Raw genomic sequence first — 16,793 nt, 5'->3', positions numbered from 1 at the left:
CATCTCCCACCATGAACCTCCCTCAGCCTTTCGCCCTCCCGATGTGTTGGACTACAACTCCCACGCTGGCTGGGGGGGATGCTGGGAGCTGTAGTCCAAGGGCCACCGGTCGGCTTAGGCTGTCATCAAACGTGTCAGTCTTTAAGCCGCCCAAGACTATGTCCTTTTTCGCTCAGACTACAGTTCCCAGAACGCACCGCGCCGGGCGCCTGAGGCGTCGAAGTCGCTTTCTCCGCCCCTTTGCCCGGACTACGTTTCCCAGCGGGCTCAGCGGCGCCCTTCGTCCCTGCTGTCCGCGAATCCCTGGGAAGTAGCGCAGACTCCGTTTCCCGTCGGGCAACGGGCGCGGCAGCCGAGAAGCGGGGCGGAGGCCTTGCGTGGCGGCGCATGGCATGCCGGGAGCTGTAGTCCTGGTGGGAGGGGTCGTGGGGCCCCCCGCCCCAAGCACGCTCCTCCTCCTCCTCCTCCTCCTCCTCCTCGTCTCTCCTTCTTTGCTCTCCTCCCCGAAGACAGAAGCCTAAGGAGAAGCGGCGCTGGCGAGATGGGGGACTCCAAAGTGAAGGTGGCCGTGCGGGTCCGGCCCATGAATAGGAGGGGTGAGTTTGGGGGGGGGGGCGACGAGAGGGAGGGGAGGGGGCACCCCCCTCTCCAGGGCGTTGGAGAGCGGGGACCCCAAAACATCAAGGGAGAAGGAAGACACCCCCCCAAAAAAACAAAGAAAAATGGGAAGGGGAAGACCCCCCCAAAAAACAAAGAAAAATGGGAAGGGGGAGACCCCCCAAAAAACAAAGAAAAATGGGAAGGGGGAGACCCCCCCAAAAAACAAAGGAAAATGGGAAGGGGGAGACCCCCCAAAAAACAAAGAAAAATGGGAAGGGGGAGACCCCCCCAAAAAAACCAGTTGTGGAGGAAGAGTGACCCCCCCCCGAAACGGGTCCTTATTCCTCTCCCCCCCCAGAAATGGGAAAGGACGTGACGCCCCTTCCCTTAAATCATCTGAGAGAGAGTTATAGGGGAATGAAGGGGCTCCCCCCCCCCCTTAGAAATATAGGGAGAGAGGAAGGCAATCCCCTCTCTAAACGCTACTGGGGGGGGGAGGCACGCAGTGAGGGAATGTGTAGGGAAGTGAGACCCCCCCCCTCTACATACTCACAAAAGGTGGTGGTAAGGAGACATAGGAGGAGAAAGGGCATCTGTGGAACACCCCCCCCAAGCTTAGGGTGAAGACAGGCTTGAAAAAGGGCAGGGAGGCACCCCCCCCCAAAAAAGCAGGTGTGTGGGCTTTTGGGGGGACGAGCTGGGGATGAAGAAATCCCCCCTTAAATGCTACAGGGTGGGGGAGGAAGGAAGGAAGTGCCCCTCTTTTAGGACGTAGAAAATGGGATTGTAGTATCGTGGGTTGACCGTCCCCTTAAACAGGAAGGGGAGATGCTCCCCCCCCCCCGTAAAACCATGAGGGAGGCAATTTGCCCTTTCAAAAGAGGCACAGGGAGAAAGACGGGTGATTCCTCCCCCCCCCCCAAAGTCTGGGAGACAGAGAAAAGGAAAGAAGACCTTGCAGGGATGCTAATTTGACAGCTCTTAAGTTGAAACTCTGTCCGGGGAGGGAAAGACACACACCCCCGTCCCCCAAATGTGAAGAAAAGGGTGTAAGAAGGTTTTCTCCTGGGGTGGGACGGTGTCCCCAATACCTAGAGGAAGACGGAGTGAGATCCAGCCAGCCAAAACCAGTGTTTGTGGACATCCTGTTCAAGGGTGGTGGAGAGATACTTCTGTGAGAACTTCACTCCAAAGGGAAGACCGAGGGAAAATGAGACCCCTTTCCCCCATATTTTGAGGACATAAAAGAGGGGCCAGAGCTGGTCCCACAAGGGTCAGGTGCCGTGGCTGGAGAAGGCCTTGGACTGGCAGCAACAACTTTCCCCGTGGACGGTGCTGGATTCTAGGTTCGACTCGATATGGGGCAGCCTCACATGTATCCCGTTTGCGCTGGGTCGCCAGCGAGAGCATAGAACATGGGGTCCTTCCGCCACATGGGAAGAGGAGCAGCTAAGAAGATGTGTTACCCAAACAATGTGATAGCACCTCACTATCAGGGTGTGGTGGGGGGAGGAGAAGGAATCCCCCTTCCCCCAAAGAGCCACCTCTCAACCCAAATATTGGGGAGTGAAGGAATGTGGGGAGAGGACATAGGGGCACCAGGCTCGGAGGAACGATCCCCAAGTGACATCCTTGGAGGAGAGGGTGTGTCAGGTACACCATGAGCGACCTGTGGTGTGTGGCTAGTGAGAGACCGTGGTCTCATCCCACTCTCTTCTCTTTTTCTTCCTGCTTTTGGCGATTTGGGATGGTCTTTGCAAAACCTTCTCATCTGCATGTGTCCTGCTTCCTCGTGGTCACCCTTGGACCTACACACCGTCCGAGTGCTGCGGCCATGGGCCTGAAACCTTCTTGGTTAAGATCAAACTCAATGACTGTATTAGGTCCCAGTTCAATCAAATGCATGTTAGGAAGCGTGTGTGTGTGTGTGTGTGTGAAACCTGAAACCGTGAGCTGCCTGTGGTTGCATGTCGTGTTTTGCTGGCTGGTTTTCAACAGGTATCAACACACCGTGAAGTAATAGGAGGTGCATGGAGGGAAAAGGAGGATGTCTCATAATATTACAGCTGAGGTGTGTCCTGTTAAGGCAGTTAAAAGGGAAGAGTCATTCCCTGGCAGTGTTTTAAAGGGAGGGAGAGTTGTGAGTGTTCTTAAGCTTGTTAAAACGCTTATACGGGCGCATAAATGGCATTTTTATGGATGTAATTTAACTAGCAGAGGTTAAGCGATGAGTTTGCACATGTCATTTCTGTTGCACAGCCTTCTGGAGGATTGTAACACATCTGAAACACAGGGTCTCTCCCCCTCCCCTGTGTATAGTCAAACCCTAAAAGCTGGGGTGCTGTACCCCCTGCATTAACTTGAGGGCAAACGAACTAGATATTTCGAAGCGCTTGTTGTTAAACTTTGCCTATTTTAATACTCTGCAGTGCCAAATGTTTGGCCTCAGCCGTGAGCTCTCCTGTGTACTTTTGTAAGGTATGCTCGGCCTGCCGTCTGCAGCGGGGAGGGATTTCCTCACCTTACAGGGTTACTGAAAAAAGTTTACAGCAAGATAATGCACTCAGGCAATGCCAGCTGTTATTCATTTATTTACTCTTAACAGTTGTTTGCCGAAGCGAATCTTTTGAAGCCTCTTCCCCCCACCCACCCCGAACGCCATTTTTATTAATTGTAGAGTCGTACGCACCTGAGGGCAGTGGGGGGCGGGGGGCAGGCTGGACAGGCAGGTTTCTGCTCTGAGCCGAGAGAACAGCGTGCACATCTGTTTCCTTATTACTTATTGATATGCTGCCTTTTTAACATTTATGCTTGAGGGCTTGCGTAGACGTTTTGCATGAGCCCCCTGGTTGGTGAAGTTGTAAATCAAGTATTAAATCAGGCGCTGAACAAAAGAATTAGATCTCTCACCCCCCACCCCACTTGGCCCCTCCAGAGGATGCAAGGAGACTTCACAGTTTTAGTTGTCTCTTTTCTCAGATTTGGTCTTTTCCTTGTAATAATAACAATAATAAATAATAATAATAATGTAAAAATATGGATTGGGTGTCTGATGTAAAATGTCCGTCCTGCAGGCAGCAACCATGTTACCAGTAATCCACAAACTGAAGCTGAATCCAGACTAGACGGAGGTGCTCGCTGTCAAAAGGCCACACCCTGGGTTTGGGGGTGCGTCAACCGGTTCTGGATGGGGTTGCACTCCCCCTGAAAGACTGTGTTCGCAGCTTGGGGGTGCTCCTGGATCCGTCGCTCCAAATGACAGCCCAGATAGATGTGACGGCCAGGAGTGCCTGCTATCAGCTTTGGCTGATACGCCAGCTGCGCCCCTTCCTAGAGTCGGAAGACCTAAAGACGGTCGTGCACGTGCTGGTAACTTCGAGGCTTGACTTCCGCAATGCGCTCTACATGGGGCTACCTTTGTGCCTAGTCCGGAAACTTCAACTAGTTCAAAATATGGCAGCCAGGCTGGTCACCGGTACACCTAGGGGGGACCACATTACACCAGTTTTAAAATCTCTTCACTGGCTGCCAATTAGTTTCTGGGCGAAGTATAAAGTGTTGGTTATCACCTTTAAAGCCCTACATAGTTTGGGTCCAGGCTACCTGCAGGATCGCCTTCTCCCATACAATCCACCCCACACACTCAGGTCCTCTGGGAAGAATTTACTCCATCCAACAAAAACAAGGCTGACACTTATTACTCAGAGGACCTTCTCTTCTGCCTCTCCCAGTTTGTGGAATGGCTTGCCGGGAGAGATTCGTCAACTTAACAGTCTTCCAGAATTTAAGAAAGCCATAAAGACTGATCTCTTCTGGCGGCAGGCCTACCCAGTCGAATTTTAAGATGCCTTTTTTTAATGGTGTGCTTCTTTTAATGATGCACTGGTTTTAAACATTTGAATTAGTTGTATGTGTTTTATGGTGTTTTTATTTGTGTTGTACCCCCGCCTCAATCCAGAGGGAGAGGTGGGTAACAAATAAATTTATTATTATTATTATTATTATTATTATTATTATTATTATTATTATTATTATTATTATTGAGAAGGTGGGGGGATACTACTATAGCCCTGTTCTGACCCAAGAGTTCCCAGAGAGACTCCCTCCTTGCAAGCAGATGCTTACCTTGTCCACTATAATCTCCTCCTTGCTCCCAGTTCTAAGGTGTTGAGTGTGTGGCTAAAGACCTGCATGTCAACTTAATGGTATGGTGAGGTGCCCATCCATGGAAGTTGCCTCTGAGTCTGGGAGAATTTGGAAAAGGGGCCCAGGTAGATTTGATGGCAGGAAGCTGGCAGCTCGCTCCATCTCTCACTAATCACTGTGGCTGGCTTCTGATCACCATAGGACCACAAGGGTACATCCCCTTCTACTCCCCCTTCCAAAAATGCTCTCTTTCTCTCTACCCCTTATAAGGCGTTGGTTGGCATATGTAGCGACATCATTCATGAGAGCCATAGTGGCCCAGAGTCTCATGCCTTGGTTGGAGATTAGTTTTAGTGCAGGTGCAACAATTCTGGGCTCCTCTTCCTTTAACATTGTGGTAAGAGAGAATAGGCTTACATTGGTCATAGAATCATAGAATAATAAAGTTGGAAGGGGCCTATAAGGCCATCGAGTCCAACCCCCTGCTCATTGCAGGAATCCACCTCAAAGCATACCCGACAGATGGTTTCCAGCTGCCTCTTGAAGGCCTCTAGTGTAGGAGAAGCCATGACCTCCCTAGGTCATAGGTTCCATTGTCGTACTGCTCTAACAGTCAGGAAGTTTTTCCTGATGTCCAGCCGGAATCTGGTTTCCTTTAACTTGAGCCCGTTATTCCGTGTCCTGCATTCTGGGAGGATCGAGAAGAGATCCTGTCGCTCACCTGTGTGACAACCTTTCAAGTATTTGAAGAGTGCTATCATGTCTCCCCTCAGCCTTCTCTTCTCCTGGCTAAACATGCCCAGTTCTTTCAGTCTCATGTATCCTATATTTCTTTAAAATTTGAATCTGCTTTCATTCTAAGTAGCTGATATATAAAAATAGTTTTAGAGTGGCAACTGTAAGCAGGGCAGGAAGAGCAATTTTTGTCTCCATCCTTTTTTATTTTATCCTCTAGACGATTCTCCAAACCTCTCTAGAGTAGTCACACTGCCGGGGCTGGAGAGGCTGTAGGATACAGTGGATCCTGGCCTTTCCTCAGCGATAGCAACGGGCCCTTTTTCCTCTCTCCCAAAGTCTCATTTGCGACCTTGGGAGGCTGCTGTTCTGTTCTTTCAGAGGCAGGAAAAGGAACCACAACCAAGAGTCCCCCCTCCTAAATTCGTACCAGTATCTGGGGGGGGGGGGGCGCTGTGAAAAATCCTTTGATACTCCCAGTGACCATAGGGTTGCTCTCTAAAAATATAAACCAAAATAAAACTTTCATAGCGGAGTCTCTTACTAAAGACAACCCATCTTTATTTCTGTGAAAAGTTATATATAGGGCATGTTATTAACATATGTCTATTTTTTATCTAAAGTGTGTGTGTGTGTGTGAGAGAGAGAGAGAGAGAGAGAGAGAGAGAAATGGAGCTTGATATTTTCTTCACTGGGTGGATTTTTTAAGGGGAAATGCCTTTGGGGGGGCGGGCGGGGTGAGATTCCTGTATCAATCCTGTCTCTGTTGTGCTTGAATGTGAGGCTTGAAAGTCACTTCAGAGGAATGGTGTCCTATCTATGCCATTGTTTACACTAACAATAGCCTTATCTGGAGAAAATGGCTTACTTGTCTTTGTGTAGGGCTACAAATATTTCCATTCCCTGGGGGCCATATGTTCACATTTCTGTCATTTTGACACTCTTTTTCACCTCCCAGAGGTATACAACCAGCTTGCTGGGAACAGTCAATTTGGACGTACATTTCCCAGCTTGCCAAACCATAGTGGAGCAGCTGAGAATCATAGAATAGTAGAGTTGGAAGGGGCCTACAAGGCCATCGAGTCCAATCCCCTCAGGAATCCACCCTAAAGCATCCCTGACAGAGGGTTGTCCAGCTGCCTCTTGAAGGCCTCTAGTGTGGGAGAGCCCACACCCTCCGTAGGTAACTGATTCCATTGTCGTACTGCTCTAACAATCAGGAAGTTTTTCCTGATGTCCAGCTGGAATCTGGCTTCCTTTAACTTGAGCCTGTTATTCCGTGTCCTGCACTCTGGGAGGATCGAGAAGAGATCCTGGCCCTCCTCTGTGTGACAACCTTTTAAGTATTTGAAGAGTGCTCTCATGTCTCCCCTCAACCTTCTCTTCTCCAGGCTAAACAGGCCCAGTTCTTTCAGTCTCTCTTCCTAGGGCTTTGTTTCCAGACCCCTGATCATCCTGGTTGCCCTCCTCTGAACACGCTCCAGCTTGTCTGCATCCTTCTTGAATTGTGGAGTCCAGAACTGGACACAATGAGCATCAGAACTGTGTGCTTATCCCCTCCTCTACATACCAATCCTGGTTAGCTTAAACAACTGCTGCCTTTTATGCTCAAAGCAGGGAACTGTGGTTTAATATTAACTTACTAAATTGGATCGCATACAAACGACGTTTAAGTTCCTGGTGAGCAAACTGAAATTAAGCGACAGTTTCAATTGGAGATATATTGGGGGACTGTACTTTAAATAACCAGGATTTTCATAATGAGGCGATGGGGGATGTGTTTGGTTCCAACAGTCATTTCTGACTGTTAAATGATGGTTGAGTAAGCTGGGAAATGTACAAACAAATCAGGCCCATTAAAACCTGTAATTTGGGTTTGTAAAGATCGGCACAGTCTAATTTGAAGGAGCCAAACCCTGTGCTTGTTTCCTTGCAGAATATTTCCTCTGAATTGTTTGTACACATTATCTTGGAGTCAGGGAAATCCATGCCCTGAGATGTGTTTTGTGAAGGAGCCTTTATGTGTATATATTTTCCAGTATTTTCCACACGTACAACAGAAGTCAGCTCATACAAGTTGCTCGCCACCGGTACAAACAATGTACTTGTTTCAAATCAGGAGTCCAGTGTGTGTGCACTGAGTTTCTAAGAAGCAGAGTAGTATTAGTAGGAGACAGATCCTGGTCACCATATAATTCCTCTCTTCTATGTCTACATTCAGATGCAACGCTAAACTATTATTTCCAGTTATATGAATAGAATCATAGAATAGCAGAGTTGGAAGGGGCCTACAAGGCCATCGAGTCCAACCCCCTCAGGAATCCACCCTAAAGCATCCCTGACAGATGGTTGTCCAGCTGCCTCTTGAAGGCCTCTAGTGTGGGAGAGCCCACAACCTCCCTAGGGAACTGATTCCATTGTCGTACTGCTCTAACAGTCAGGAAGTTTTTCCTGATGTCCAGCTGGAATCTGGCTTCCTTTAACTTGAGCCCGTTATTCCGTGTCCTTTTCTGGTTCAGCCGCAAGATCAAAAGCTTTTGCTACATTTCCAACTAAAAAGTAGTTAAATCGGGGGTGCTGGGAGTTGTAGTCCAACACATCTGGAGGGCACCAGGTTGGGAAAGGCTGGGTTAGGAAAACAAACCAGCTTTGAATCTTGGTTTCTAATCGTGGCTTGTTTCCCTAAACCAGTGGCTCTTTTGCTTTAATTGACTGCCAACCACCAAGTAATGCCACACTATCAGCAATTGGCCACCCCACCCACCCCCGGCTCTCCAACCACAAGATGAGGACATAAAAGTCAGCTTTATTCCGAGGATTTTATGTATATTCCTAATATAGGCATACGATACACAGATTTCAGGCATACATTTAGCAAGATCCTTGTGCTCGCTGGCTAGCTTCGTAATGTTAGGTTTATTTGAACCCAGTTGGTGTGTTGCTGTTTTTCGTGAACCTCACTTTCTCCGTTATCTTTGTTGCTGTTACAATGTCCCCCTCTGTTGTTTGCTTTCTGAAAGCTCATCACACATGTTTCTTAGTCTCATTGTAAATGGATAAAAGAGTATTTTTGTTGCTGCTCCTTTTTCCTCTGCTTTGGGACACAGGAGCACTATACAACCCTCTGCTGGCTATCAGAAACCAGACAAGCAGGTGTTGCCTAAAAGCACCCCAAGTTGGCTGTATGGACACACTTAAGAATAACCACAGTTCTCCATTTGCACGTAACAACAAACCACAGTTAGTTTGAAACAGAAGCAAAAAGCTTCTGATCTCCTCTTGATCACTCAAGAAGGTGTGTGTGTGTGTGTGTGTGGATGGACGTGCACAAACTCAAAGCTTGTGCGGGTAACAGACTTTCCCAATCTTCGGTCCCCAGGTGTTGTTGGTCAACAACCTCATAGAATCATAGAATAGTAGAGTTGGAAGGGGCCTACAAGGCCATCAAGTCCAACCCCCTGCTCAATGCAGGAATCCACCCTAAAGCATCCCTGACAGATGGTTTTCCAGCTGCCTCTTGAAGGTCCCTAGGGTGGGAGAGCCCACCACCTCCCTAGGTAACTGATTCCATTGTCACACTGCTCTAACAGTCAGGAAATTTTTCCTAATGTCCAGCCGGAATCTGGCTTCCTGTAACTTGAGCCCATTATTCCGTGTCCTGCACTCCCATCATTCCCAACTATTGGCCGTCTGGCTAGAGGTTCTGGGAGTTGTATTCCAGGAACATCTGGGGACCCAAGCTTTGGAAAGCCTGTGCTAAACCATAGCTGCATTTTTTTATGGTGAGCTGCAAAATGTGGACTGTACCCCCAGCTGGATTGCTAATTTTGAGTCTCTGGTTTGCTTTGCGAGAGGAATGAGATAGGATTCACCTTTGATAGGGCAGGTCCTCTTGTCTGGTTCTTAATTATACAGTGTGCCCTGCATTCCATAGTTTAACCAGGAACCAGTTTGCAGAAGACGGTTAACACCCTTTCCTGCACAACATGTGTTTCCATCGCTGTGGGTTCTGTCTTTGGCTCCATCGCTGTTGCGCCGTGCGCCTTGGAAAGGGTGACGAGCAAATTTTTGTGAATCTGAGCGGAAGTTTTTATTATAAGCGCTGGGTCTTCTTTGTTAGACTAATTATGCTCAGAAACGAAGTGGCGCATCCAACCTCCTGCTGGCTGTATGAGAAAACCCGGTGGGCTGTGCTCTCAATTATCCCTTTTAAAACCGGGAGATTTAACGCAGTTTGTTAATTGGCTTTGAGTGCCCTCTGCTAATAAACTGGCTTGCACGGCTGAAGTCGTAAAATCTTGGGAAGCTGAGATGGAGAGGCCGTGCAGTTTGTTTCGGCACGCTTAAAATAGAACAAGGTCTGTTTGGCACTCTGTTGTGGTTATGAGTTAAATATGTTTGGTTTGAAAGAATGTGGTTGAGTTATTTTAAAGGAAGCACATGAGTCTGGTTCTGTAGCCCACAGTCCACATGCCTCTGCTTTTAACAGCAACAGAAACATTAAAATTGCTAGATAAGGGATTAATGGAATACAGGACTTGGGAGCATATTGATCCCTTCCATTGTTGGCTCAACAAATTGTGGATTGAATTAAATGTTTAGTCTTGGGGTAGGCAGAAAACAAACACCTTAACCTTATTTTTCAGATTTAATTTTACCATAACATTAAAAAAAATGCGTTTTAGAACTCAAAAACATGCATCTTTATATTTCTCTCCCTCACCTGCAAGGAGGCAAAAGGAACATGATTACCTCTTGATTTCTATCTTGCCTAGCAATGGAGATCTGGGTAGAAGTATTATATGTTTTCCAGGTAATGTACCCATGCATAATTAACAAACTAATTGCCATGGTCTGAAAATTTTATGGACTCTTATTGTAATGTAGCATTTGGAAAACAGCATCTCGGGATGAGAAGCATTGGTGTAAACTTTGCTTGTCTGGACTCCTTCCCCTCCCCCAATCTCTTATTTAAGTGTTGCTTAAATAAGATCAAGATGACTAGCAGCACAATCCTACACATGTATACTTAGAATCATAGAATCGTAGAGTGGGAAGAGTGAATAGGCTTACATTGGTCATAGAATGGTAGAGTTGGAAGGGGCCTATAAGTCCATTGAGTCCAACCTCCTGCTCAATGCAGGAATCCACCTCAAAGCATACCCGACAGATGGTTGTCCAGCTGCCTCTTGAATACCTCTAGCGTGGGAGAGCCCACAACCTCCCTAGGTAACTGATTCCATTGTCGTACTGCTCTAACAGTCAGGAAGTTTTTCCTGATCATAGAATCATAGAACCATAGAATAGCAGAGTTGGAAGGGGCCTACAAGGCCATCGAGTCCAACCCCCTGCTCAGTGCAGGAATCCACCCTAAAGCATCCCTGACAGATGGTTGTCCAGCTGCCGTTATTCTGTGTCCTGCACTCTGGGAGGATGGAGAAGAGATCCTGGCCCTCCTCTGTGTGACAACCTTTTAAGTATTTGAAGAGTGCTCTCGTGTCTCTCCTCAATCTTCTCTTCTCCAAGTGAAGCATGCCCAGTTCTTTCAGTCTCTCTTCATAGGGCTTTGTTTCCAGACCCCTGATCATCCTGGTTGCCCTCCTCTGAACACGCTCCAGCTTGTCTGCATCCTTCTTGAATTGTGGAGCCCAGAACTGGACACAATACTCTAGATGAGGCCTAACCAGGGTCGAATAGAGAGGAACCAGTAGCTCACGTGATTTGGAAGCTATACTTCTATTAATGCAGCCCAAAAGAGCATTGGCCTTTCTTGCAGCCATATCACACTGTTGGCTCATATTCAGCTTGCGATCTACAACAATTCCAAGATCCTTCTCGTTTGTAGTACTGCTGAGCCAAGTATCCCCTATCTTGTAACTGTGCATTTGGTTTCTATTTCCTAAATGTAGAACTTGGCATTTATCCCTATGAAATTTCATTTTGTTGTTTCCAGCCCAGCACTCCAGCCTATCAAGATCACTTTGAAGTTTGTTTCTGTCTTCCAGGGTATTAGCTACCCCACCCAATTTTGTGTCATCTGCAAATTTGATAAGCGTTCCCTGCACCTCCTCATCCAAATCAAAATGTTGAAGAGCACTGGGCCCAGGACTGAGCCCTGCGGTACCCCACTCGTTGCCTCTCCCCAGTTTGAGAAGGTTCCATTGCTAAGTACTCTTTGAGTCCGATTCTGTAGCCAACTGTGAATCCACCTAACAGTTGTTCCATCTAGCCCACTTTTAGCTAGTTTGTTAATCAGAATATCATGGGGCACTTTGTAACTGTGCATTTAGTTTCTATTTCCTAGATGGAAATAAGCCCCATTGTTTTGAATGGGATTTACTCCCAGGTAAAGTGTGTGTGGCATTGCAGCCCTAGTCACTGAAACCGTTGGAGAAATCGTCTGTATTTTTGTTTACTTTGAGCACAATCCAGAGGAAACCTCTCATGTCGAAATGAACAGCAGCTTTGCAAGAGTTCTCTTGTGCGGACCCTGTTTGCTTCCGATGACGCTTCTGCAGGAGAAGAATCCACCGGATTGTGCGCCCTTGGTTGGCGTTCTTGGCATTGTGTTATATACGAGCTGTGGGCTTTTTGGATCTTTTCCCTCGCCCTCCACCATGGAGACAGTTCAGTTTTCACTTCTCAATTGGGGATAAAGCTCCAGCAGAGATGCTTGAAAAAGCAGCATGTGTTGGCAGAGGAAATGGAGGGGAGAGGTGGTTTAACTCACTTTACATGCCTTTTAGACGTGGTTTCCCTAATCAGTGGTGATGCTTTGGCATCACTCTTTCAAAAGTCTCTCTCTCTCTCTCTCTTTCACGCCGACTGGCATCCGTTTACAGCAACAGGACTTAATTCCAGAATAAATAAGACATAATAAAAAACCTCTGTGGAGGAACGGTTCTTCAAGCATTCGCTGTCAGGCCAAATTTGACCCAAATGTTCTGTCTTTGTGGCTCCCAGTCTTAGGAATCTTGAGGTTTCTCAGAAGTTGATTGAAGCAGGGCGGGCGGCTAAGGGACCTCCATGAGAAGACGGGTAGTAGCGGACAGACTGGCCCAAATACAGTTTGTCCACCGTTGCTGCTGTTTTCCTGCAGCGGTTAGCCACAGGAGAGGGTTGCCTATACAGTATACTTACAATGCACCCTTTCAGGGGTAGCAGCAATGGGCAGAGGGTGTTTGCACCCTAGAATGTACCCTGGAACCTTCTATAATATGCAGAAGTTTTTGCAATGCAGGGGGACCTCACCCTAAACCAGTGGTTCCCAAACTTTTTCAGGTCACCGCCCCCTTGGTTCCACAAACTCATGCCCAGTGCCCCCTACCCTGCACTATAAAAGTCATTATTCAGAGTAGCGGTTCTCAACGACCCACTAAGGAAGATAATAACAATAAAATTCAAAACAGTAGCAATTCATTGAATATTTATTCAAAATCCAATTACATTTTTTTAGTTTATTCAATTAAACTTAATTGATGGACTTGATCCAGTGATATCATCTTTTCAAAGTCTGATAGTCATTTAGCAAGAATATTAGATAATCACATTTAGTAACCAGGGTAGAGGACCTCACTCTTCTGTAAATCCTTAATGGGATGGATGGGCTTGATGAAGTGATACCCGTTTCCCAACGTCTGGTTTAAAGTCACTTAACATGAGTCTTAAATCACCACGTTTAGTAATCCGGAGTCGATTTCTTTGCTTGGAGAGAAGTAGGCAGACCACACTAAAACCACATCCCACCAAATATGATGTTGGAAATGCAACCAGGGGCTTCTTAACCACTCTCCATAGTGCAGGAGAGCGATCAGAAATGTCCTTCTGTAACCAAAACTCCTGGTACGGAAAAGACCACTTCGAGCGCCCCCCTGCCGCCCCTTTGCCTCTTAGCGCCCCCCTGCCGCCCCTCTGCCCCTAAACGCCCTCCTATGCAATCCCACCGCCCCCAAGGGGGCAGTAACACCCACTTTGGGAACCACTGCCCTAAAGGGTTCCCCAAGTGTAAGAAGCTTGAAAACAACTGTTCTACTTGCAATCCTCTCTTTAAGATTAAACCCATCCAAAATATTGCATTTCTAGCCCTGGGTGCCCTTTGACATGCCATTTTCCTTGGCTCTCAGTTCCTCCTCGGTAACATGGGAATAGCGCTTAACCTCACCTTTGTTTTTCTGATGAGTAGGGCGCTCAGTGTTGTAAATGGTTTTGCGTTGTGTGATTTGAAGCTACTTCCATTTTTTAATTGGCTCTGTGTTTCATTTAATTTTAATAACAGCCGCAGAAGTGGCAGCATTTTAATCAGTTCTTTCATCCCCAAATAACCCAGGGAAACTGTAATTGTTTCATGAGGCACCAGGGCACAGCTTTCCAGGCGGATATCTTGGAAAGCTGTAACCACACTTACGTTGCTTTCAGACATCTCTTATTCAGGATAATTCTAAATAACTATATTTACTAAAAAGAAGCCACAGTGTGGTATAGTGTGCACAGCAAATTTGGGACTGGGTTCAGAGCCTTGTGTGTTCATGAACTAATTCAGTGGTTACCCTTGAGCCTTCTTACCCTTGTGTACTACATGAAAATGTGATTTCATAGAATCATTGAGTTGGAAGGGGCCTCTAAGGCACATTAACACATTAGATTTGTGCTAATGATGTACTACCACCAAAGACGACCCCAGCAGTAAACCAAGAGTAAAATGCTAGTAGAATCATAGAACAGCAGAGTTGGAAGGGGCCTACAAGGCCATCGAGTCCAACCCCCTGCTCAGTGCAGGAATCCACCCTAAAGCATCCCTGACAGATGGTTGTCCAGCTGCCTCTTGAAGGCCTCGAGTGTGGGAGAGCCCACAACCTCCTTAGGTAACTGATTTATTTCAATTAATACCGTATTCTGTTCTAACAGCTCACATGGTTTTGCACAAATTCTTAGATTTCTCCGTTTTGAAATGGGAAAGGAAAAAATAAGAGAATTGAGCAGGGGGTTGGACTCGATGGCCTTGTAGGCCCCTTCCAACTCTGCTATTCTATGATTCTAAGATTCTCTCTCACCTCTGTGTTCTGCAGAAGACAGTGACATCTTGGATAGATAAAACAAAGTAAGGCATGTTGGTCCATAACAAAAATAAAAATACAAAATACCCATAATCTGGCAATAATTGTATTCTAATCAACCAAAAGCTTGCTCGCATTTTTCTGCCTCTTTGGTTGATCCCACCAAAGGTTTTGCTTGTCCGTGGCCCTAGGAAAGAGAGGTAATTGGCTCTTTAGCCAGTGAATTGATCCTAGCTAACCTTTTGCAGCCCCTGGGTGTTTGACAGTTAGTCATTATCAGTGATATTCTTCCCAGGGTTGCTAGAGGAATGGATGGGATGTCTGCCAAGCGTTCTGCACATCTTGTAAGGGTGTTATGGAATCCAAGATAACCATATGGTTGACACTGGCAGCCCTACAGACGCAGATTTATACCATTCCTGAAGATAATTAAGGCTGGGGTGGGCAACTTGTGGCCCTCCAGATGTTTTGCCCCACAGCTCCCATCAGCCCTAGCCAGCACAGCCAATGGTGAGAAATGATGGGAATTGTAGTTCAAAACATCTGGAGGGCTACAAGTTGCCAGCCCTTTGTAAAAAACTTTAAAGCAGCCTCCTCTGGTGCCCTCCAGATGTTTTGGACTACCAACTCCCAGAATCCCTGAACATTAGTTATGCTGGCTGGGATTGATGGGAGTTGAAGTCCAAAACATTTGGAGGGCACCAGGTTGGGGAAGACTCGCTTAGAGTCTTATATCTGCCTGCCCGAGACCTTGATCTGTTCTCCCATCAATGCAACATAGACGTTATGATGGGACAAGGGAGAGGGCTTTCTCTGTGGTGGCACCCCGACTGTGGAATGCCCTCCCCTTGGAGGCCCGATTGGCGCCAACATTGATTTCATTTCGACGCCAAGTAAAAACGTGGCTTTTTAACAAACCCTTTGATGGTTAAACTCACCGGCACATTGTTTTAACTGTTTTTACTGCTTTTAAATTATATATTGTTTTAACTTGGATCATGGTTTAATTTGTTTTTAACTGTGCATATTTCTTCTTTTATACTGTATGTTTTTATCTGTACGCCGCCCTGAGATCTTAGTGATATAGGGCAGGATATAAATGTTTTAAATAAATAAATAATAGAGTTGGCACACGGCAAAGATGTGATATTGAGACTGTGGTCAAAAATATATGTGGCAAACGGAGATCCATAGCTTAAAATGGCCTGTGTGGTTAATGAGGAGAGATTGTGCTGTGTTCAGACAACACGATAGTCAACAGTGGGGTAATAATCAACTCGACAGCTGTTTATCTAAGGGGGGTAGTCCCACACAACATGATAATAATCAACCGTGGTGTGGATTAGGATCAGCGTTGACTACTAGTTCATGCTGAGTTGACTCATCCCCCGCCCTCTCTCTCCACTCAGTCCTCCCACTAATATCCCATCAGTCATAGCATCCGAAACTCTATCTTGCCAGCTGAACTACAGCAGCTGCTGCTACTTTGACCGCTCTTGCCTTGAGACTCTGTGGCTGAGGAAATAACCAGTGGTGCCCTCCACACAACATGTTAACCAATGGTGGTTCAAATAGCCAACTCTGCACAGTGTTGGTTATTTGCAGTGGTTATTTTGGCTAAATAACCAACCCTTGGTTTAAAAACTCCCCCCCCCCCCCGCACAACACGATAACCCATGGTGGGTTAAATAACCAATCGTTGACTATTTAAACCTCCATTGGTTATCGTGTTGCCTGAACACTGAACAATGGTGTCATTGTGCCATATTCTAACCATGAAATGCACCCTGTTAGAGGTTGCCACAGACCCTGCCGATACCCAACTGCAAACCAAGGAAAGGGGACAGGGTTGGAGTGATCCCAGACCAGAGGATGCTCCCTACAAAAAGAATATTGACTAGTTTTCTGCTTTTTCTGATATTTTGAGGTTAGTTGGATTCACCCTAGAAAACTCTGCCTTTCAGATACCATTTTGCCCTATGTTTAGAGATACATAATTAATACGCTTAGTCATGCTGGGGTGATCCATTGCTTTGCTACTGTACAGGCACTGTATATTTCCATTATGCTGGTGGGTTCTATATCTCTTGACCAAATTAAGAACATAAGAACAGCCCTCCTAGATTAGACCAAGGGTTCTTCTAGTCCAGCACTCTGTTCACACAGTGGCCAACCAGCCGTTGGCCAGGGATGAACAAGCAGGACATGATGCAGCAGCACCCTCCCGCCCATGTTCCCCAGCAACTGGTGCACACAGGC

At 46.8% G+C, this 16,793-nt stretch overlaps 1 protein-coding gene across 2 annotated transcripts in view; it reads left to right on the top strand.

Moving 5' to 3' along the window:
* Positions 1-519: 519 nt before the first annotated feature.
* The window catches only part of KIF13B (kinesin family member 13B), a 227,945-nt gene continuing 211,671 nt past the window's right edge, over positions 520-16,793 (top strand). For both annotated transcript variants that reach the window (XM_063123720.1, XM_063123719.1), the window contains exon 1: positions 520-596. In XM_063123720.1, coding sequence (XP_062979790.1) covers positions 542-596 — 55 coding nt within the window. In that variant the 5' untranslated portion in view covers positions 520-541. The remainder of the gene's footprint in view (positions 597-16,793) is intronic.

The sequence above is a fragment of the Elgaria multicarinata genome, chromosome 4 (genome assembly GCF_023053635.1).
Source record: "Elgaria multicarinata webbii isolate HBS135686 ecotype San Diego chromosome 4, rElgMul1.1.pri, whole genome shotgun sequence".
Taxonomy (NCBI): Eukaryota; Metazoa; Chordata; class Lepidosauria; order Squamata; family Anguidae; genus Elgaria; species Elgaria multicarinata.
This window is presented reverse-complemented; position numbering and strand designations above follow the sequence as displayed.